This window comes from Stigmatopora nigra, chromosome 3 (genome assembly GCF_051989575.1).
Source record: "Stigmatopora nigra isolate UIUO_SnigA chromosome 3, RoL_Snig_1.1, whole genome shotgun sequence".
NCBI lineage: Eukaryota > Metazoa > Chordata > Actinopteri > Syngnathiformes > Syngnathidae > Stigmatopora > Stigmatopora nigra.
Window position 1 is genome coordinate 11,051,615 of NC_135510.1, and position 23,371 is coordinate 11,074,985.

At 40.6% G+C, this 23,371-nt stretch overlaps 2 protein-coding genes across 5 annotated transcripts in view; one reads left to right on the plus strand and one right to left on the minus strand.

The window, feature by feature from the left end:
- nhsb (Nance-Horan syndrome b (congenital cataracts and dental anomalies)) overlaps positions 1 to 13,594 on the minus strand; it is a 35,757-nt gene extending 22,163 nt beyond the window's left edge. For both annotated transcript variants that reach the window (XM_077712449.1, XM_077712448.1), the window contains exon 1: positions 12,922 to 13,594. In XM_077712449.1, the coding sequence (XP_077568575.1) occupies positions 12,922 to 13,201 (280 nt within the window). In that variant the 5' untranslated portion in view covers positions 13,202 to 13,594. The remainder of the gene's footprint in view (positions 1 to 12,921) is intronic.
- ace2 (angiotensin I converting enzyme 2) lies at positions 1,545 to 23,366 on the plus strand. Of its 3 annotated transcripts, XM_077712452.1 has the most exons (21): positions 1,545 to 1,643; positions 10,059 to 10,147; positions 15,790 to 15,829; positions 16,202 to 16,344; positions 16,410 to 16,568; positions 16,656 to 16,749; positions 17,326 to 17,469; positions 17,542 to 17,657; positions 17,728 to 17,833; positions 17,938 to 18,029; positions 18,489 to 18,658; positions 19,642 to 19,868; positions 20,011 to 20,155; positions 20,255 to 20,353; positions 20,440 to 20,562; positions 20,910 to 21,088; positions 21,181 to 21,239; positions 21,336 to 21,433; positions 21,518 to 21,634; positions 22,383 to 22,577; positions 22,705 to 23,366. In XM_077712452.1, the coding sequence occupies exons 4-21, from the start codon at positions 16,276 to 16,278 to the stop codon at positions 22,799 to 22,801; spliced, it is 2,289 nt and encodes a 762-aa protein (XP_077568578.1). In that variant the 5' UTR covers positions 1,545 to 1,643; positions 10,059 to 10,147; positions 15,790 to 15,829; positions 16,202 to 16,275; the 3' UTR covers positions 22,802 to 23,366. The 3 variants fall into 3 exon arrangements, with proteins under 3 accessions (XP_077568578.1, XP_077568580.1, XP_077568577.1); XM_077712454.1 differs by lacking the exon at positions 1,545 to 1,643 and having other exon boundaries at positions 10,036 to 10,147; XM_077712451.1 differs by lacking the exons at positions 1,545 to 1,643; positions 10,059 to 10,147; positions 15,790 to 15,829 and having other exon boundaries at positions 16,131 to 16,344.
- Positions 23,367 to 23,371: the final 5 nt, after the last annotated feature.

Genomic DNA, 23,371 nt, shown 5'->3' on the forward strand with positions numbered 1-23,371 from the left:
ACAAATTGTTTGAATGATCATGATGTGTATGACCAAAAAGAAGCAACAACAGACTTTGTATTCGTGTCAGTGTTTATGTCAAAAGAAAGAAAATCAATCAATGAGGTGGTGGTCATTTCAAATGGCATCATATAGCCAAACTGAATTATGCGTGGGTTTTCTTCTCTGGGTGTACTGTTGTATGTAGAAGAAATGTCATAAGGTGTCAAATTCTTCAATGCAAGGTTAAAATCATCTCTTAGATTAAAAAAACTGGCTTCCTGGCTCCTCTTCTAGCTGTGCTCTTGTTGCCATTAAAGAAAGGACACGAGAGGGAGGCAATGTTGAGTGCGTGCGTGTGTGATGTTGTCGTCTGATTGATGTGACAGTGAGAGTGAGTCTCCTCCAAGAATCCTAGCCTTATTGCGCTTCTCTTACTCACTGCCCCATCACACTTACAACATACTCTCTCAAAATTGGAGACACACACACTTGTTGTCGTCCAAGTGTAGATTGGCCACAGTTTCTATATCCCCTATCTTTTTTGTCATCATATTCCTTCACTTGCTCTTTCATCAACAGCTCAACTCATTCTTTTGCTCATTGCACGAAGGCACGCTAAGTCATCTTTTTGCTTATCCTAAGTCTGTACTGTGTGAGTATGTTACCCAGATGGTAGATTAGTGGTCAGAGCACCCCAATGCCATTGTGGGTACCTGTTATCAATTCTTGCTTGAGGGTTGCATCAAGAAGGCAACCAACGTAAAATCCAGTGTGCCAAATCTATCATGTGAATCGACAGTTTTGCCTCGGTCATCCTTTGGGGGAAAAGGGCGGTGGCTTGATGAATGGATGGAGGAGAATCGCTTACCTAAAATCCGAGCATTCAATGAGAAAATAATGAATCCTACCAGTAAGGAAGTATATAGAGAAAAAGTGTTGCCAATTTTTCAAAGTAGTTCAGGATATAGCCAAGCAAAAACAAGTCTTTGGAGCGATAATTATACTTCATTACTTTTCATGACACTACAGTCATAATACTCCAGTCAGGAACTACGACACATTTTATCTTCTTTATCCAAATTATCTCTCGGTTTAACAGTAACTAAATTTTGCATAAGTTTCCAGCAGTAACACTCTCAAGCCATGGCCATCAACATAAAGGACCAAGCTAACTTTAGCTGACCAAGTAACAAAAAGGTGTTACAATTAAAACATTACAATACAATGTTTAAAGAAAAAGTACATAGTTAACATAGTAAAATAAAAGTTTCATAAAACTGTGGAAATTGTTATTACTGTGATTGTGCAAGAAAGTGCGGCTATACATCCCCTCTGTAAAGTTAAATATTCCCGAATAAATATAACAGAAACCCCAGCGTCTTCCGAGCGGAACCAAAGACTCATGTTAGCGTATCAACAAGCTCTAAAGCTCAGACCTGCTGTCACTCCTGCTTCTTCCTAGACCCAACATAACAAGATCAGTGTTTATCCTATCCAATCTATCTGTTTACTTCAGAGTTAAGTATGGCATTTATTCTCTAAATCTGTTCAAAGGCTTGGAAACTGCAGCACTGCTTGCATTTCATCGTGGATTTACCATTAGAACAGGCCTTCTCCATATGGACTAACGATACCTAATGCTTTGCAGGTCTTTACAGAAAGTAAGTGACACTGAGGTCTTTCATGTCAGAGCAGATTGTAAATTCAGTACGTACAGTGAAGATCTGCCCTTGATGAGAGCATTTAACAGAACTTTTTCAAAATAGTTCTATCGAGCCTTTTGAGATGTTAATGTCTATATTTGACCGATCTGGCAAACATGGCTCTTCATATCTAAGTATCACCTCCAACTAGGAGGTTTTTCATCAGGCTTCATTCTCATTAGAAGCTGTTTTGAAACTGAGGCTGTGGTTGTAACATAATGAGCAGTTGAAGAGAAAAGGGAATGTATAATGTATCATCCCCACCCTCCCACTTTCATCCCAAGGATGAGAGAAGGGCCAGTTTCTCAGGGACTTCCAAGCGTTGGTCATGGATCTGTGCAACAGTGTGTCTGTCTGACTGTGCCATACCGGCCGGCATCTGTGTGTATGCTTTCCTGCTTCCGTACGCATGAAAGGGAAGTGCGCCTCTGCCTTAAAGAATGATTAACTTCAAACAAAGAACCAACGAGCAATAGCATAACAACTAGCCTTGTGTCTAGACAATTTTCATCACAAATGCTTAATGATATTTTTTTTACAAGGACTTGAGGGAAGTTGTATAACAGGTGATTGCAGCTCAATTATTTTCCAGGAGCACAGTGTAGTATTCCGTTGCAGCTTTGTTCATCCGGCAATGTGCAATGATGAACATCAGATGGTGTAAATATGCTGCACACACACACCCAAGTTCAGCTCTGGTCATATCATTCTCAGGATGACTGCTCCTGATCCACTCTGAACCATATGGCTCTGTTTTAGTTCAACTAGCATGGATTAAAAGTGTATGCTTGCTCGTTCACTGATTCCCATCTTAACACAGAATTGAATTCATTTCATACCTTAAGGTGTCAAAGTTTTCTTAGATTAGAGTAAATATAAGATTGCTTTTTTTCCAGTTTGGTTAAGTGGAGTTGAGTATGAATGAAATAGTCCAGACAGTAGTGTGTAATGTTTTGCTACTCAATTTTTTAACATGTCGTACTAACCTCGTGGGAGAATTCAAGGAAAACCCTCGTTATTTTTGTAAATTATTCACTAATTATTTTTAATTAGGTTAAAGTGGGGTGGCCCGACGGCTGATTGGTTAGCGCGTTGGCCACACAGTTTTGGGGCCCTGGGTTCGATCCCAGGTCGGTCCTGCTGTGTCGAGATTGCATGTTCTCCCCGGGCTTGCATGGGTTTTCTGCAAGGTAGTAACTTTTCCTTCTTTACTGATCATTGCACAGTTGAGTTCAATCACACAGTATTACATAATCTTTGTGTACCATCTGTCAGTTAAGTGTGATTAAATTTGGATTATAGTGAAGGTGACACTGAAGAACATCAAGTGATGAAGAAGCACTTCTATATACAGCGGCAAACAATGGGGATTGTGACTTTAATATGTTGGACTATTAATCTGCTATCATGTATCATCTGTTGGGAGTTGAGCTCCCAGGAATATTCGACACACGCACACACATACATGCATTTACACACAGATGCTTATGCAAGGGAGGAATCTCTCCCCATAAGTCACACAATCAGTTAATTGTAATTTGCTGCTACTGTAATTATTAAACTCTGTGGTGATAATTACAAGATCAAAGAACGGGGGCAGTATCTTTCAAGATACTGTAATTATTTTACCATGTTTTATTAAGAAACAGGACCGTGCACTGTGCGCAATATCACGACATTATTTTCTGTACACCAATCATCACAGTTGCTGCCTAAAATCCACCTAAATGGCAAAGTTCCATTATGTGTAATAAAGTCTTCTGATACTATAACACACGTTAAACACAAGTTTAAGTTGTGCCTATTCCATCTATGCATCTATTTAGGTGACTAATTTCCGGCCAGTTTTGAACATTGCAAGGCTGATGACTTGAGATTTTTCATCAGTATTTTCTTATATATTTTCATAGACCCGCATTTTATTGAGTGCACCAGTCCCTCCTCTAGCAAACAACTCACAAGGTCACAAAAATATGCGATTAAAAACATGACGTTATTTATTTTTGGATCACTCAAACTAGAAGTTGTTCAGGTTCTGCAGACATCAACTTTAGTTTGAAAAATGAGTGCTTGGAATAATTTTGGAGGTTTATGTGATTCCTGCGGATAAAACTTTGTTTAACTATTGTTAATATAGGCCACAGTTTTAAATTGAAAATATTTTCAGATGAGGATCTTTTCAATGCAAAAAGTGTGCCGCGGCTCCAAAAAGGTTGATAATTACTGACATAAATCATCAGGTTTTGAAGTTTAGTATTTTTCATTATATTATAGTTTGAAACACTCGCCCACTACTTAGGCAGCAGACAATTTATGCTAGTATTGTGAAATACAAGGATGACAGCTGTTCATCGAACAAAAGTGCAGGATAGAGCAAAGATGGCAATATGGCAGTTTCTCGCCGACACTCTCTCTTCACTGGAACAGCTGTGCTTGCCCGAAGCGCTTGGCTCACACATCTCGTGCCTGCCATCCAGAGGTACATTAACTTACTCATCTGAAGGCCAGTGTGTGCCTACAGTTAGTTAGTATGGAGCAGTCCACCACATGGCTCTTGACACAGAAGCCAAAAACATGACACATTCTTATGCAACAAAACTTTTTAGAAAAGAGAATTCCCTTTAATGGTGAAGAGAGAGGAAAATGAATGTATTTCTTGGTATTCTTATGGTTATTTACATGGAATGTGGCAGGCGATGTTATGCTGCTCTATCTAGCCACATCTGCAACAAAATTTGATTAATTTACCCTGCCTAAGTAAAGCCCACCACAATAGCTTGTAAGGGGATCTCGCAGCAATTTTAAAAGAAATTTGCTTGTTTGGATGCGCTTCCGTCTTCCCATAAAAGTCATCTGTGATCCTTCACTCTCTCATTCACAACACAATCTCATTCAATGTGCAAAAAATATAGCAAAGAACTACCATTTTTGTTTAGTTATGGGTAGAAAGGTGCACGATGAGATTCCTCTCCCTCCGAGGGAACACGTGAAAACTCATCTCTCCTAAGTGGAGCTCCCTATGGAGGACTGCCAGGGACGAGCTATCTTGGGAATAATATTTTCGGTTTAATGGACTTGTTGCAAACACTGCTTGATTTTGTAATTGTTTGATTTTAGATGAAGAGTCTCATGATGCAGTAATGCATAGGTGTTTGGAAGTATAGTCCTCTTTATGACGCCAAACTGGGGAAAGTCCAATATTCTTTATGCAGCCCTCCCATTTCAAGTAGCATTGAAGTCTATAGCTATTAATGGCAGTCTGTGAGTTAAAATGTTTTCTCCGTGAAAAATCCAATCTCCCATTCAAGCAATCATGGCACAATTGTGACATCCCTGTCATCCATCCATGCACATGTGGCAACATACAAACCAAGAAGTTTCACATGCATGTTTCATCACAGCTGCGACAGGGACACAGATGGGAGCACTTAAAGTGGCATTTGCAATCATAACAGAAAGTCGGGGAAAAGGCTACAGAGTTCACCGTGTTGGATTGTGCGTGTTTGATTTTTAGCTAAATAGACTTCATAGAAACGGTTTATCTCTTAACATTCTCCTTTATCTTTTGGGTTTATGTCATCTTATTTGATACAGAGATATTTTTTAAGAAGTTCTTTTATTGATTATGATTGTGCATGTGTCTATCTGAGTGTCCATCCCATTTCCGGGCAAGTGACTCAATTAAAAAAAAGTTATTTGTCAAAATAAATACACAAATTAAAAAAGAAAGAAAAATAATCACAAAAGGTCACATTTGCTGTGAAGTCAACTCGCTTCGCTCTCTCCCCTCTTTTAATTTTGACCTCCCGGCCTCAGAGTGATCAAGGAAATGTCATTGTGGGTTTGAGCTTAAAGTTTGTCCTTGTACATAAAACTGTCTAGGTGCTATGTTAATGTAATGGCACAATAAAAACGTGAACATTCCCAACTACTGTATCTTCTAACGACCTGTGCATTTCAATTAAACCAGCTCACCCTGTGCTCAAGCAGATTAGAGTCACGTTGTAGCTCTGATTGGCTGAATTCCCACACGACTGAATTGCCTCAAAGAAGCTCTGTTTCAGAGGTGAATTTGAAACACTTTGATCTGAATGTATCTCGGATGTACAGGCTCCTTGTGGAGAAAAAATTAAACATTTCACAAACCGTATTTGGAGGTGGTGTGGTCAAGCAGTGTGAGCCTAATTGTGACCAGGGGCCAAAGACAGACTGTTGAATTAGGTTGTATGAGTAGAGATGTCTCTTTTTTTGTACGCCGACAGGGTAAAAAATACCATAAATGCCTTTACCTTCAGTATTTGCAAGTATACGATATCCTCGAGTTATTAACAAAATTCATTCTTACATGGGCAAACTTGAATTTCCATTCAAGTGGGGGCTTCACCATTCAAGTCGAAACTCACTCCATACTACAATAGATTCAAATGAAAAAACAGGATGTTTTGCTAGCAATACCACTCACTACTTGTTTGAGGGGGAGAGGCTGTGTATATGTGCAACAACTTTTGATGACTTAAGGTCTAAGTGAACTATTTAGGCTATTTATTAGGAGATTCTAGTACCATACCTGTGTTTCCCACATTATGCATTATAACAAATTTTGTAGGGGAATTTTTTTCAGTCTGTTTTTTTTTAACCCATCTCGTTTTACCTATTTCGACTCTAATCCGGATCGTCATCGTCAACTGCTAATATTGTCTTTCTTCAATCATGATATATGCACGCGCATTGCCCTTTCACACAGCGTGTTAGCAAGCAATATACCAAGAGAGTCAAATCTACAGAATCTTGAATTTTATGCAAATAAAAGGCACGCCAACTGGTTGGGCACGTATGTCCACTTTAGCGAAAATGTTAGACTTTTAATTGCGCCCTTTGTGAGTAAATATGTGCCGCATAGCATTTGTATGGTTGGCAACGTATGGTCTGTGTGAACATAAATTTGCTTTGGGTGAGGAGCATGGCTTGAGAAAGCTGTTTTAGACCGACGATTTAAGTTTGGTCTCAATGCATCATGTCTTTACCAATATTCGTCGGCATCTCACATTATGCATTATATTATTATGCATACTTTTTATGATATTGTGCTTTGTTTCCATGGAAATTGCGTTTCTTTTGCTTGAACCAGAATCCCTGGAAGATTCATCTTTTTTTGTAGGGCTATAATATGGACAAAAGCAGAGAGAAAAAGGTAAAGATACTCCCACCGCACAAGCACTATTGTGGTGGGGACTAAATGGCGGACGAGGCAGGGGCCTCGTAAAGTCAAAACCTCGTTTGTCGAGGATGTCGTAACCCAAGGATTCCCAGTATAGTCGTGAAACATGAACAAAGCCACACTAAAATAGATTTTATATGTTAGATATTGCAACTTTTCCTCCTTAACCATCTTTTCTCATGCTGCATGTTTACACTAAAAAAACAACACTAGATTTGCACAGCTTTTTTTCATGCGTCTCACTCTTTTGCACTGTTGTCAAACTTTCTCCTCTCTTTCCCTCTCCTGCTTGTGTCTGGCTGGAAATCAAAGTGCATTAAACATTAAATGTGCTGTCAAGAGGCACGAGGCCCGCTATGCTGCGGATGATTTGGAAAGTAGGGCAGTGAGGAATCTGAGGTATAGATAGAGGAGAGAAGAATGGACACATGATGTAAGCAATGCATGGAGGGCAACCCATTGCAGGCTTTTCACGCTTACATCAGGCATGTTCCAGTGATAAATTGCTGCGAGCGTTCTCAAAAGATTTCCTTCTTATTGTGCAGTTGTGTGTGGCAAAGATGTTTTTTTAAATCTACTTAGGGAGTGGAATTTGTCCTTCTACTTTCTAACTCTTGGTATTTTCACGCAAGTATTGATATTTCTACTTAAGGACATAATGTGCATACATTCGCCGCATGATGACATTATGGTCACTTTTTGTATTCCTGAATCAGAAATTTTAAAAAAATCTACCTGTGCGACAATAACACGTTCAAATCCATTTCCAGGCATAGAGTGACAGAGTGATTGACTCAGCGGAATGGCTAAAGGACATACATATATCTCCTTCTCTTCTGTTACTAGGCAGACTCGAGCAAAGGAACGGTCAATCCGCTAGCCACATTGGCAAATTCAATGTTTGCTTTGAGGGCAATCTATTTTCCACAAGATAAGTATCTGAAATCCCTACTTCTGTTTAGTGCTGAGATCTTTACGGCTACATTGCATTTCTCCAGTTGAAGTTGAAAAAAACTATTATTCTTCAATATAATCATGTTCATTCATTTATCATAAAATGATAGACAATAATCTAAAAAAAAAAAAAAACACAGAAGGACGTATAGCTGTCTGACAATTCTTCCTGAGTCCATATTCGCTCTCAGCATATTACGCAGTCTTGTGAGTCATCTAAATCTAAAACTTGCCTGTTTGATGTGGCATTTTTGCAACAATTTGATGTTTCCCTCGGGCTGTGCAAAACTGCAGCGTAGCCACAAGCAAACTAAGTCCCCATCTCTTGGGTGTTTTGACTTATTTGATAAGAATAGATTCCAAAAAGCTAGAGATGATTATGAGCGCAAGCAGGAAATTCTTTGAAGTTGTCTCTGATGGTCAGGATTCCAAAGAAAATTACCTTCCAAACTTTCTTGGACTGTATAACATAGCGAATTCAAGCTAATGGGAGAAATTAACCAAACATCCAATCTAATTTGAGTACCGTATTTTCCACACTATAAGGCGCACTTTCAATGAATGACGAATTTTAATTTTTCTTTCCGTATATAAGGCGCACCTTAACATAAGGCGCTACAGTAGAGGCTGGTGTTAGAGTCAGATAGGTCAGGCTAACTTTATTAATAGGTTGCAAATCAGCTTTCTGACAACTGTATTCACTCCCAAAAAGAATAAACAACTCTTTTATTATTTTCTCTGAGGTAATATATTAGTATTTTCGTGACAGTTTATCTTTTAACAACAGCAAGGTATAACTTGTAAGTGCAACATTTATATCACATAGTGGAAGGAAACTGTTCCTCCATTCAGTGAACACGTAAAAACATTCTGATGCTGTTATGGTACATTAACATGAGTGCAATCACAATATAGTAACACTCGTAATAGTGCAAAGCAATAACAATAACATTAATAACTCAAATGATAACTCAATGTTGTTCATGCGGGTGAACCGGGCAACCATCACCCAGGCTCCGTCTCATCAAAGTCGTCATTAATCGAGTCCGTGTTGCTTTGATTGTCTGGCATCTGAGTGACAATTCCTGCCTTCCTGAAAGCTCGAACCACAGTTGAAACTGATATATCAGCCCAGGCATTTAAGATCCACAGGCAGATAGTGGTGTATATTGTCCGGCGCTGTCTACCAAGGGGATAATGGACTCGGCAGCTGCTTGCCGTAGTTGCGAGACCTGTTGCGGTTCAATATTGATCCATATATAATATATAGTTCGCAGTCTAGCTTTGAATGCTCTGTTGACGCCAATCTTGCGGCTGGAGTTATTCTGTCAATCCACTCGGAATGACGAAAAACACCGAATTGGTGTGCTCGCCGTCATACCGGGTGGATTGACAAAATAACGATATATCCCAGTATGCACCACGCACAGGGGAAATGGACTCTCCGGCTACTTTTTATTTCATTGTGATAACAATTTTAATATTAGTCCATATCTAAGGCGCACCGGATTATAGGGCGCATTGTTAGCTTTGGAAAAAATTGGAGGCTTTTAGGTGCCCCTTATAGTGCGGAAAATACGGTAGTATGCTTTATGTCTTAAATGGTAGAGAAACTTTGACTCAATAAATGGACAATTTTATTTTACTAGTAGTAAAATTGTGCACTAATTTACAATAGCGTGTTATTAAAACTAATTATGATATTCCAAAATTACAGTGTTTCAAAAGTTCTGCTGCAAATGTCAACAAGTGTACATACAGATTTGCCACAAGTGGGTTTGAAAGACCAATTCAATTGAGCGACTATAAGGGAATGATTTAAAGTCCTAAGCTTGTAATTTAATCATTCATTTAACATTGTTTTCTCTTTTCCTTTTATCGGTAAACATAAAGATACAGGTTTGACAAGAATTTCCCAATGTATTGCAATGTGTATTGCATTAGGCCATTGCATTTTGGAGAAGGTTTAGTTTATTCGCTAACCTGAAAGAATGAAACGCATGTAAGAAACAGAAATCCTCATACTTAACAAATACTGGAAGAATATAGAAAAGATAACTTGCATAACTAAAGTTCTATGGGCTTGACTTATTGAGTTATTTCATTGCATCTTTAGTAAAGCCTAATAGATCCAACTGATTGCTCATCATAACAGATGAAAAGTGAACACAACATAACACCACACTTTGCTTTTTCTGCAGTGTCAGCCATCTGCCAAGCGGCAAGTTCCGGATCAATCCCAATTTGCAGCATATTGACGATCTTCTGTGCCGAGTGGCTCAACAAACAAGTAAGGAGACTCTGTTGGTAATCAGTCGAAATATGGAGGTGCACACACAAAAATAATACTTTCCTGTAACTGCCAGAAAAATGGAATAATAATAGCAAATATTTGGCCGACCTCCAAGTTTAAAAAGACACAAAGCATACATGCAGCCAAAATGAAATGCCAGACAAACAATTGTTGAATATTTGCCCACTATGGAATTTTGGTAACTTTTTTTTACTGTGTATTTATGATCAATGACATCTTGGCTTTAATAACACATGCAAGTCACATTTTCCTGTTTGGGGAAAATGTCTCTTTTTTGCAATGAAATCGTTGACTTACTTTAATATTTAGAAATGTCATCTTTTTGTTACAAGTACTACAAATATTTGTGTAGACTGGGACTAAATGGATTTTAGATTTCCGGGTGTGGGTTAATTGAGTCCACGCTACTGAAATGTGTATGTTTATAGGACTGTTTCACTAGTGTCCTTCAAATCGTGTGTTTTCTCGCCACATTTGTACAAGTTGCCACAGAAACATGCACCTGCTGCTCTTTAAATAATGACGAGAGAATCTAATGAATAGTCAACGAGTGAAATTCCGTAAAGATCAGCTTAGAAAATAGAACACTTTTTAGAACTGGAAAGGTTTTGTGAGCAAAAATCATCTTTGTCATCAATTGGTCAATTTCAATGAAAAAAAAACAGTTGCAGTAGTCATTTTTTAAATTCAACACTTGAATACATTTGATCTTTTTTTTATTAAAATCTATAATACATTGGTTTTAATACTTAAATGAAATTATGCATTCGGTAACCACTGTATGATGGTTAGTGAAGATTGCGACTGTAGACTGTTATTTAGCATTGAGTTACTTCTAAGACAAACATTTCTTGGCCGTTTGAAGTCTGTTGTTTATAAGCTTTTACACACGTTTTGACTCCAAAGTCATGCCGGTCTTTTTTTACGTTGGAGCAAATATGCAGCTGGCAAACAACCTTGCTGGCACGTCATTGTGTCAAGAACTAACAATTTATCACAGTCGCATCACCAGCACTGAATTAATTATGCTACACAGCAAAGGAGCATCAAACGTGGACATTATGTTCCCCGATGATGAGGAAGAAGAGGGCTACAACTAGGGAGGTGATCATCTTTCCATCCAATCTATGCAGTAGCTTCATCCAGCAAAACCTACTGTAATTTCTCCTATATAGCAAACAAATCAAAGGCTATGCAAAATTGTGAAAATCTTAATATTCCAATGTGATAGATTGAAAAGATAGAACACATTTTCCCATCAATGCATTATTGGTAATCAATTCATCTGAAGCAAACAAGATACACAACATTATTTATAAATAGATATGCAATCCTTAACTACTCACCAACTGCTCAGGCAGTACAAATGGATGATTTCATTAACGCGTTTTGCAAAAGTGACCACACTTCTTATAGATAGAGATGGGGGACAGTGAAGGTATTCTAATTCAGAATCAATGAAGAAAAGTGGCTGCAACCAAATCATTTTTTGCCTGTGCTAATGCATGCTCATAACCTTCAAAGATCAGCGGTTGCGTGTCTTTGTTTGATGTGGTTGTCAAACGAGATTGGACGAGTAGCCTCGTCAATGGCACTCAGGGACGGCTGATCCCCTCAGTTGGCATTAATTGGACATATTTTGTTGTCAAAAGCAGGCAATATGATAATAATAAAAATAAACCAATTTGACCCAAAATGGCCTGAGTGCACACAAACTTTGCATTCATTCATCCATCTTCTGAACCACTTACGCTTATCCCAGCTAACTGTGGTTACCAGGTGGGGGACACCCTGAATCGGTGGCCATCCAATTGTAGGGCATAAGGAGACGGACAACTATTCAGGCTCAAGCTCATACATAGGGGCAATTTAGAGTGTTTAACCAGCCTACTCTGCATGTTTTTGTGATGTAGGAGAAAAGCTGGAGTACCCAGAGAAATCCCACATGCAAACTCGACACAGTGAGGACCGATCTGAGATCAAACCCGGGATGTAAGCGTACAAATAACGAGGTTTTTTTTCCACTGTCAAACGTGAGAAAGGGTTGAAATTTGAAAGATTTCATAAGAGGCAGATTAACACGAGCGAGGCCTCGCAGTCGCTGCTGCAGAGGACATAAATAATATGGAGCGGTTGTTGCATGAATGTAGTCTTTTGTTGACGGCAGCCGAGTCGTATGCGAAGCCGTACTCGGCCACGACCGTCGGAACTCGTCAACATGGTCAAGCGGACTCATTAGGGATGCTGGGATGGTGCCGCTGCATGTGTGTGTGTGTGTGTGTGGGGGGGGGGGGGGGGGGGGGTATCGGCGGCGCTCACGGACTCATCATTTCAAAATAGTCGCGTGTGCACTTGCCAATGTGACGTTTTTCATAGATCAAATGCGGGCGTTTGCGTGTGTGTGCGTGTACGTGTGCGTGGGTGTGCGCAACCCGCAGTAACGGAACAGCGATGCGGGGGCCAATGCAGCGGCAACACACGCCCCTCACACACACATACAGGCGCGCGGTGCAAATTTTCAGTCTGGATACCCAACCGGGAGCAAATGTGCGCAAACGGGTGTCGAGATCACCTCATATATGGGTTGCACCCTTCGAAGCATGAACGTGCAATCTGCTTGAATGACTGTGTCCGAAACACACAAACACACGCACACACATGGCTCAGGTGGGTGCATATTTTGTTTTTAGTGGGGTTTTTTTTTTGCCTTGACTTGGCGAGGGGCGTCATCCGCTTTTTTTTTTACTTACGCACTGCCTCCTTTTTGGGGTCCAGGCCACTGGCGTGTTGCTGGATCTGGCCTATTTTCTTCTGGAGCCCCCAGACTCGTTTGCTGGTGCTGACGATGTCGTTCTCCAGCTCCTGGAACAAGGAGCAGGCGTGCCGGGCCAGGTCGGACAGTTGTCGCAAGGTCCTGGACAGAACCACGTTGCTGATGGTGCACAGGTCCTCAAAGAGCATGCCCTCATCATTGGGGATCTGGTGCCTGCACAGAAACGGGGGCTCCACGATCCTTTTGGGGAACGGCATTTTGCACGCCCACAACGACACTCGGAAAGCAAACGTAAAATCCCGCCTCGTGTAGAAGGGGCGAAGAGGAACAACATCCAAACCAGTAGATCCAAAACGTGCAGCCCGTCGAGCTTTCAGATCGAGCGCGCCTTATTCCCGATCGGAAATCCAAAGTTCTCCTTGAGATCCTCCATGCTGCCGCTGCTTGCCTGCCATGGGCATCGCTCACACGCACACTCCCGCTCTCGCACCCGCGCACACGCATGCAGTCAGGACACGGCTAAGCTCAGGAGCTCAGGTCAGTGGTGTGAGGAAGAGCAGGAGGAGCAGGAGAAACAGGAGGAGAAGGATGAGGAGGAGGAGGACGACGACGAGGATGCGTGTCGCCTCCGCGCACCGTCAAGGCAACAACCAAAAACAAACGAGCAACTGGAAGCACTAGAGAGAGATTTTCAAAACAAGGGTTGACGTCAAATCCTAGACTTAACTGCGATAGTGCGATTCTCATCGCGACTCGCATCCGGATTTTATTTTCATGCATTCCTTTTCCCGTCAAAGCTGCAGCACGTTTTGAGTAACTTGACTGTACTTGATGCTGTGACAAGGCCACTATTAAAGCTCGCTCAAGGGACAGAAAGTGACCAAGACACAGTCATTCATTCATTCATCTTCATTTTTTTTCAACCCATTCATCCTCATCAGGGTCGCAGGGGGTGCTGGAGCCTATCCCAGCTGACTCCGGGCCAGAGGCGGGGCACACCCTGAATCGGTGGCCGGCTGATTGCAGGGGGCACAAGGAGACAAAAAACCATGCAGAATCACACCCATATCTAGGGGCAATTTAGAGTGTCCAATCAGCCTACCATGCGTGTTTCTGGAATGTGGGAGGAAACCGGAGTACCCAAAGCAGACCCACCCACCCCCGGGTAGAACATGCAAACTCCAAACAGGTGCACCGACCTGGATTTGAACCCAGGTCTCCTACTGTGAGGCCGACGCACTAACCAAGGGGTGGGCAAACTATTCCACAAAGGGCCACAGTGGGTACGGTCTTTCATTCGAACCCATAAAGCGAACATCTTTTCACCAATATGGTGTCACCCAAGTGCAATCAGAGGATTGCAGTCAGGTGCTTCTTGTTTTCTACAGAAATCGCATTGGTCAAAGTGTCTGTGCTGGATCGGTCGGAACAACAACCTGCACCCACAGTGACCCTCCAGGACCGGTTTGCCCACCCCTGCGCTAACCACTCAGCCGCCGAGCCGGTGAGTGCAGGTACCAATTATAATAATTTCATTTTTGGGGATTACAAATCTATTAAAAAATACAGTATTACCCTCTTGGTATGACCCCCAATAATACAGTTGATCAAAGTTGATTTATTTTTCATAGGGTTTACCTACACCTGCCCTTATTCTGTATAGTTTGAATCTTTTCTACAAAGAACTACATCTCCAGTGATGATTATCAGTAAAGCAGCAATCATTCCATTTAGACATCTTGGATGATGTCAAATTTCCGCACACTCCAAACTTGGTGTTGCCATACTAGGAAGTGGAATTCCATGTCAAGTGCTTTACCCTATCAATCAAACATGAACTTAAACAGCATCGAGGGCTGACTGATAAACAATCTGCAGTGAGCACATTTTGCTGAGCTTGCAGTCAACGCGAGCGCTAAGCCGGCCTGTTGTCCCTGGTCATTCAGCGACCTAGCATACGGCCACCATGCTCACTAGGTATATAGAGACGTCATCAATAAATTTGCCGACTACGCGAATCGGAAGCATCGACACGCAGCGTTGATCGGAACCTGTTTTAGTAGCCTAGAGTAGTTTCTAGAAAAATTAAACGAACTGCTGAATTAACGTGCAGATTCTTGGTAAATTACCAGCACGTACATGCTTATGAGAGCTCAGAAGAGCTGAGATGATCATTTAAGCATAAAGTGTACTATTAAGTGTCACTAGTAGAGATATTCTGGTTTTACAAAATTTACTTGATAACTTCATTTTGGACTTCCTTCAATGACACTTTCCTCGATAGTTTCTTCAACGCCATCATCGATCACAACCAAGGGAGTGCACTGTGTTTGGTGTGTTCCTTAAAATGTATACCTGTATTTATGAGGACAGTACAGTACTGTGTGTTTTATACAAATGCTTTTTTTTAAAAGGTGTGCGCATATATTAGGAAGAATTTCTAACAAAAAGACGGCTACTCCAAGCCAGTGTAATTTGTTCCAAAGATATTTACAGTCAGAAATGAGTGTTAAATATCCCCTTGGTGTTGGTAATGAAAGACAATAATAAAGCGTGACTCTTTGCTGCTCTGTTATCAACGCTGTAGGCTTAACAGGGCACTTAATGTTTATGATTGTTTGAAAACCAAACTCAGCTGATAAGAACATGGACTTGTTTCCTGTTTATCGACAGCGAGGTCATGCTGATCGATGAAAAACTTTTAGGCTGGTAAATATCAAATTAAAAAGGGCAGAGAATAACAAAAAAGAGACCATGATATGTTTTACAGTACAGTGGATGATGTCACAGAATAAATTGTGTTTTTTAAAAATGTTTTAATCATTATTAATCCTGTCACTATTAGGTTTTGTCACTGTGAGCAGTCGACCTGTGAGTCTGAAAGTGTGAGTAAATTTTCCTTTTTTTGTATTTTTTCATTTTTTGACGTCGTGTTGAGTGCAGTCCAGGTCAGAAGCCTGGACATCGTAAAATGTTTCCAACCTACAATTTCAGAGGAATGTCTATGATTTGGTTTCCCAACACTTTCTCCTTTCACAAGCCATTTGAGTGAACCTCATTATCTGTACATGAAAACTTCGACACACCCTCAGTTATGACTCTGTCCAAAGGCCAAGGCAGAATGGAAGATAATCCTAAGTGTATAAGAGACTACACTTTCCTTCCTTGTCAGAGTGTGAGAGCGTGTGAGGGAGTGTGACAGGATTGCAACATGTCGGGAAAGACTCTGCTTTTCCTTTTTGCTCTCTGTTGTACAGTTCATACTGAGACGCAAGTCGAGAAAGAGGCTGCAGCCTTCCTGCGCCAATTTGATGTGGAGGCTAGTGAGCACATGTATCAGTACTCACTAGCATCATGGGCATACAACACCAACATCACAAAGGAGAACTCGGACAAACTGGTGAGAATTCTGTGCCTCCGGATCTCATGGATGACGTGATTAATGTGTCTGCTTTCACGTACCAGTCAGAAGAAGGTGAAATTTGGACCAAGTTCTACAACGAAAAGTCGGATCAAGCTTCCAAATTCACCATCAGTGAAATCAGGGATCCTCAAATCAAATTGCAGCTCATCATACTACAAGATAAAGGTGCTGGGATTCTGTCGCAAGAGAAAGCTGCGCACGTAAGACACGCGATTGCACGGAAAGATTTCTCGGAATGTTTTTTGACAAGTCGTCATGTTTCCGTTTCATTTCCAATCTGCCCACAGCTGAGCCAGATCTTGAGTGACATGAGTACAATCTACAGCACAACTAGTGTGTGCATGATGGACGATCCACATGACTGTCAAACTTTGGAGCCAGGTACAATCTCTATGAAGGATGGTCTGTGGAATCAGGCAGTTTATAATTAACAAACCAAGGGCACAAGCTTCCTTCTTTTTATTATTAAGCGAACTATTCATATAACTGAGTTTGAATTTTGTTTTTATGGGGAAAAAAATCAGTCTTTAGAATATTTTTTTGTTCTTTCTCAATTTGAATTTCAAAAAAATATCTCGCAACTATAAAATTGTCGACAATTTTTTTTTACACATTTCTTTCCCATCCAAACTTTTTGCTTGAATTCAATTTTTTTAGTCAAATGTGTTAGTTAAGATAAACATTGTATTTGACATGTGCATTGGAATTTAATAGAAGATTTTTAATGGTAAAAGAAAAATGTAAGAAATTTTACGTTATTAAAAAAAATGGTACTCATCCCGTCAAATTCAGAAACCTATCCCCACCTTCACCCCCACACTCATGCCTAGGGGCAATTTAATGTGTGAGGAAACCTGAGAGCCCATAGTAAACCCACAGAAGCCCGTTTTTTAATGTTTTTATTTTTAATGAATCAATACTCTGGGGTAAGTAAGGCACGCTGACTGCTTTTTCCAGGCTTGGAACACGTGATGGCCACCAGCCGCAACTACTCTGAACTTCTGCATGTATGGGAGGGATGGAGAAGGGAGGTGGGGAAGAAGATGAGACCCTTATATGAAGATTATGTCATTCTAAAGAACGAAGCAGCCAAGCTTAACAGTAAGTTTGCTCATTATTTCACTTTTGGTCTTAAATGGTCGATAAACCTGCACGTTTTCGCCATGAATTCAGATTTTGAGGACTATGGCGCTTATTGGAGATATAACTATGAGACGATTGATGAGGAAAGTCCGTACGATTACAACAGGCATGAGCTGATGGAAGATGTACGCTCCATCTACAAACAGGTTTGTCTGACATGTGGGATGTGAACATGGAAGGAAAAGAGCATATGTAAAGCAAGGTGTCTTCCCACAGATTTTACCTTTATACAAAGAGCTTCATGCTTACGTCAGGGCGAAATTGATGAAAGTCCACAAAGGGCACATTGATGAACGAGGACCTCTACCAGCCAATCTCCTGGGTAAGGGACTTTGTATTATTCTGCAGTGTTAGTTTTGTTTCAACTAATCATAAATATAGTACTAGTTTTGACTGTGCTTTGTTTGTCCTTTTGTATGCTCCAAGGTGACATGTGGGGTAGATTCTGGGCCAACTTGTATCCCCTTGCAATGCCTTACCACGGGGAGATTGATGTCAGCACAACAATGGTAGAACAGGTATGTTTACTCTGTTTAAAATGATAGGAAATAATGATTATACATCCAAATGTGCAAATAGATGAAATCCATCAGTAGTGAATTACGAAGGCAGAAATGACATGACATAAGAAAATTTGCCATTCGATTTGTTTCCCAATTATTAGTCCACGTTTCAATCCAAAAAAATCTGTATTTTGGTGAATAACGTTTATAATTACATTGAATTCAATGTAATAAATACTGAAGACTAATAAGAAGGTGGAAGGATAGATAGATATAACGATTCTCTTCTGTTTTAAAACAAAACTGTTGTAAAAGCTTACACTAATTGTAAAATCATGTCAATAATAATGACAAATACTAAAATTCAATATAGTAGATAGGAAAACAAGTAACCAATCGCTATCATCATAACAATGCAATTAAAAAAAATTGCACGTTGATGTTTATTTGACCAATTTTCATGGCTGATCTCAGGGCTGGACAGAGCTTCGGCTATTCCAAGAGGCCGAGAAGTTCTTTATGTCGGTAGGACTGTTTGAAATGTATGACAACTTCTGGAATGAGTCCATGTTTGTGAAGCCCGAAGGACGCAATGTGGTGTGTCATCCAACGGCCTGGGACATGGGCAACACTAAGGACTACAGGTAACACACATATCTAGTTGCCCCATAACTGTGGCAAAGTTTCTTACACTGGATATCAAAGATCTCAAATAGACAAACACCTTTAAGTCAATTTCTTTGTTTTATTTCTCTCCCAAATGTATTATTTGAGGATAAAATGGTTCAGAAAATGAATGAATACTTGGTTTAATGCAAAGTCAGCAATAATCGCACTGCACATCAGTCATAATTATTATTCATTCTTTGTTGCTGATAAAGGGAACCAATGGCATTTTGTCTTGTCAAACATTAGTCAGCACACTGCATGCACGTTTTCTGACAGCGGTTGAAATTAAGGTCCTACAGTCCAGATGCAAAAGATAACCAAATGGAAGTCGTCCTCAATATATGGCCGCCTGATGGTGGAGTGTAGGGGTAGAAAACCTTATTATCAACAGCGTACCAATGTTATCAAAAGAATTCTGAGCTTTTTAGTTCTTCAAAAGTTGTAGAATGATTAAAAAAAATGCACACGTTTTCATGTATTTTGACTTTTACATTCCGAGTATGGCTTTCAAGGAATAACATTTAAAAATATGAAGTTTTGGCTCTCTGTTAAAAACATTCCCGATCCCTGGGAAAGCAAGCGTGTGCTCGATTCCCGCTCCGTGGTGGTATGATTCTGAGTGTGAGTGGTCGTCTGTCTCTCTGGCTGGCGACCAGTCAAGGGTGTAGTCTGCCTTTCGTTCAAAGTCAGCTGGGATTGGCTCCGGAGCATCAATGTCAGCCAATGAGTAACGTTTAAATTTTGAGACTTGTTTATAACTTTACAACTCATCCTGTACTCATCCCTCACGTGCAAGTGGCACTTGATCTCACAGTGCGGTTTTATTGACGTTATTATTCTTGTTTGTTCTATCTCCATGAATTATCAGAAATATATATCACTATCTGTTTAATTGATGTGCAATACAGCATGTCAATTGCACCATAAAAAAACGTTATCTTTCTGCCTTCACCCTCAGAATCAAAATGTGCACTAAAGTCAACATGGACAACTTCCTCACTGTCCACCACGAGATGGGCCACAACCAGTACCAGATGGCTTACAGCAACCTTTCTTACCTGTTGAGAGACGGGGCCAACGAAGGTTTCCACGAGGCCGTAGGGGAAATCATGTCCCTTTCTGCTGCCACACCAAAACACTTGAAAGCACTTGGTCTCCTGCCTGCTGACCACATTTATGATAAGGGTAAAACATTGCTTCATGGAAAGTTAGTAGTTTTGTAGAATCGAGACTTTATACACAATCTTGTTTAAGTACTTTATCAAGTTTTGCCAAATTTAAGCCAGACAAATTGAATTCTTTGGTGTGATTTTTCTCTTCCCAACAGAAACAGAGATTAACTTCCTGTTTAAGCAGGCGCTGACCATTGTGGCCACTCTGCCTTTCACTTACATGCTGGAAGAGTGGCGGTGGCAGGTGTTTGCAGGAAACATACCTGAAGAAAAATGGATGCTACGTTGGTGGGAGATGAAGTAGGCAGGCACACGCATTTACAAAAAGTCCATCTATTAATTGTAATTGATAAAAAAAATCCCTTCATCCGCTCCAATCTGTGTTCACTAACTACGCAGGAGAGATCTCGTCGGTGTGGTGGAGCCGGTGCCGAGAGACGAGACGTATTGTGACCCTGCGGCTCTCTTCCACGTATCTGGAGATTTTTCCTTCATTAGGTAAAACTGTCGGTCAGTTACAAGAAGCTCAATCCAAGAAAATTTCAATGAGAATATATGTGTTTTCTCCATACATTTACGAACAGATATTTCACAAGAACCATCTACCAGTTTCAGTTCCAAAAAGCACTTTGTCACGCCGCCGGTCAGTCTGACGTATTGTCTTCGTGTGACATCACTGATTCAAAAGAAGCTGGCGCCAAGCTCAGGTAATAGTTCTACCTGGAACAAGTTTATTTGGAAGAATGAAAAATCACGTTATAAATGTACTACTGGTTAAATCTAAAGGGTAGATAAGTTAACGCTGCATAAAGTCACTACTTAATTAAAAAAAAGTCAATTATTTTTATTTTTGGTATTTCTTTTTTTTAAATTCATATTTTGTTCCCATCTTTGAATTCGTGTGGCAGGAAAAGGTTACTCTTCACTACTCTGGAATGTTTAATTGATTGCGTATCTAACAATGCGGTTAATGACCATTAATTGCGATAAAAAACTGCATCACTGAAGAAGTTATGTTTCCTAACCTCCTCATTCTTACTTCTTATTTTATTAGGAGCATGTTAGAGTTGGGTCGCTCCAAGTCGTGGACTCGAGCTTTGCACGCCATATCTGGAGATACCAGGATGGATGCCAAGCCTCTGCTAGACTATTTCCAAAAACTATACGTGTGGTTGAAGGAGGACAACATGAAACACAACCGCACTGTCGGATGGGATCCGGCGATTGATCCATGTGAGTTGTGGCACCGAAACAACTTGCCAAACCTTTGCAAACAAAAGTAGCATATATGTGTAATATGGTGGATGGGTTAAATCTCATTGCAGATTCCAAAGACGCCATCAAAGTGAGGCTCAGCTTAAAAATGGCCATGGGTGATGAAGCTGTGAGTGTTACTGTAGTAGTATGAGTCACTACCTCTGCTGAAATGGCCGGAAAAATTCATGTAGCAATATTCAACCACTGAAATCTGACGTTGCAGTATTCCTGGAACGCCAACGAGCAGTACCTGTTCCGAGCCAGCGTGGCATACGCTCTGCGACAGTACTACAGTCAGAAAAACAACACTTTTCTCTTTACGTAAGTACACTTTGCTTTGTCTCAAACATTCTACTTGTGATGCGACAACGTGCCTCTTTATTTGATTTATTGTTGTGTCTACAGCGCGGAGAACGTGATAACATATAAGCAAACACCCAGGATTTCCTTTTACATGGTGGTTACCAACCCTGGGAGTCCATCGCAATTTGTACCGAAGGAAGATTTGAAAGCAGCCATACGGTGAGGCTAAACTTGATTTCATTGAGAGGAGCTTTGAATTTGTTAGCTGTGAGATGTAATCATTAATATGATGAAAATTGGATCCTCCATTCATCGGTTGCCATGATATTGAAAACTTCGGAAAGGCGGAATACACATTTTATTATTATTATTTTATTATATTGTTATCATAGCGGCCCAGTGAGCGAGTCCTTAGTGGGGTCCAGGGTTTGATCCCAGGTGGGTCCTCACAGTGTTGGAGTTTGCATGTTCTCTACGGGCTCACGTGGGTTTTCTCCGGGTACTCCGATTTCCTCCCACATTCCAAAAGCATGCAGGATAGCCTGGTTGAGCACTCCATATTGTCCCTAGGTATGAACGTGAGCGTGAATGGTTGTGCTTTGTCTCCTTGTGCCCTGCGATTGGCTGGCCACCGATTCAGGGTTTCCCCTACCTGGTGCCCGTAGTTAGCTGGGATCACCTCCAGCACCCCTTGCGACCCTTCTTATTTGTAAAATGAATGAATGAATATTTTGATCATGCGAAATAGCAAATATACTTACTAAACTTCAGCCCACAAACCAAGACGTGTTTTGCCAGGTCCACACACGCTGAAACAAAGCTTTGCTTCCCTCTAGTGTTACAGGAATTTGAAATGAATTGAATTGAAGTCAGCAGGGATAGGCTCTGGAACGACTTTTGACCCTAGTGAGGATAAGGTGGTTCAGAAAAGGAGTGTGTTTACCTGACTTTCACATGTGGCTTTCAGACTGTCCCGTGGGCGTCTGAACGACGCGTTCCAACTGGACGACCACACGCTAGAGTTTGACGGCATCCCAGCGACGCTTTCACCTCCCGTGGAGCAACCGGTAGAAGTGTGGCTTGTGGTGTTTGGGGTAGTCATGTCAGTGGTGGTGCTCATGGGCCTCTTCCTCATCATCTCTGGCATCATAGGGCGCAAAAGGTAAGTTGAAATGTGGGGAATCGTATGCATTTAAATCGATGGAAGACAGACCAATCCAATCCATTTAAACAGGTCATGTTAGGACATCCAGATGACACTGTGTGCGTTTTTCTTTATCCTTTCACAGAAAGTCTAGAAATACTGTGGTGGAAAATCCTTACGAGCCCGAGGGACAGACCAACAGGGCCTACGAAGAAAGTCCTGACGAACAAACCGGTTTATGAGGAATTGCAATCCTAAACATTAGCTTCGTAAGTGGAACTTTTTTTCTCTACATTTTTTAATGTCACGGGCTGGGGTGGATGTATAATGAATGCACTTTCAGTTGTATGTTTTTGTTAAACACTACTTGTTTTTGTTGTTGTTGTTGTTTTCATGTCCTTATAAAAGCAATAGAAAGAGCCTTACATTGGAGTATATTTTCTTTCATGCGCACTTAATGGTATTTTTAAGTTGTATTGATCAGTGTTGATAAGTGTATTCCGAGTTTGCACACTGTTTCTTGTAAAATAACAATAGTCATTTATCATGCAGATTATAGCTCCGTACAATGATGTGTAGTGTAAAAATAATGTGGTTTTAGATCTTCTATTAGTGCAATGTGTCGTGTATTTTCAGTATCACGTGTATTTTGCTCACACACTTTGCGTAAAACTGTCATGAAGGTTTTACAATATTTTCATTTGAAAGGATTACTCCTTGTTAATAGTATTTTTTTTTTACCATGCGCTGATGGTTTTCAGTACATCTATAATAAATGTTGAGGGTGTAAATAATGTGACAATCCAAGTTTT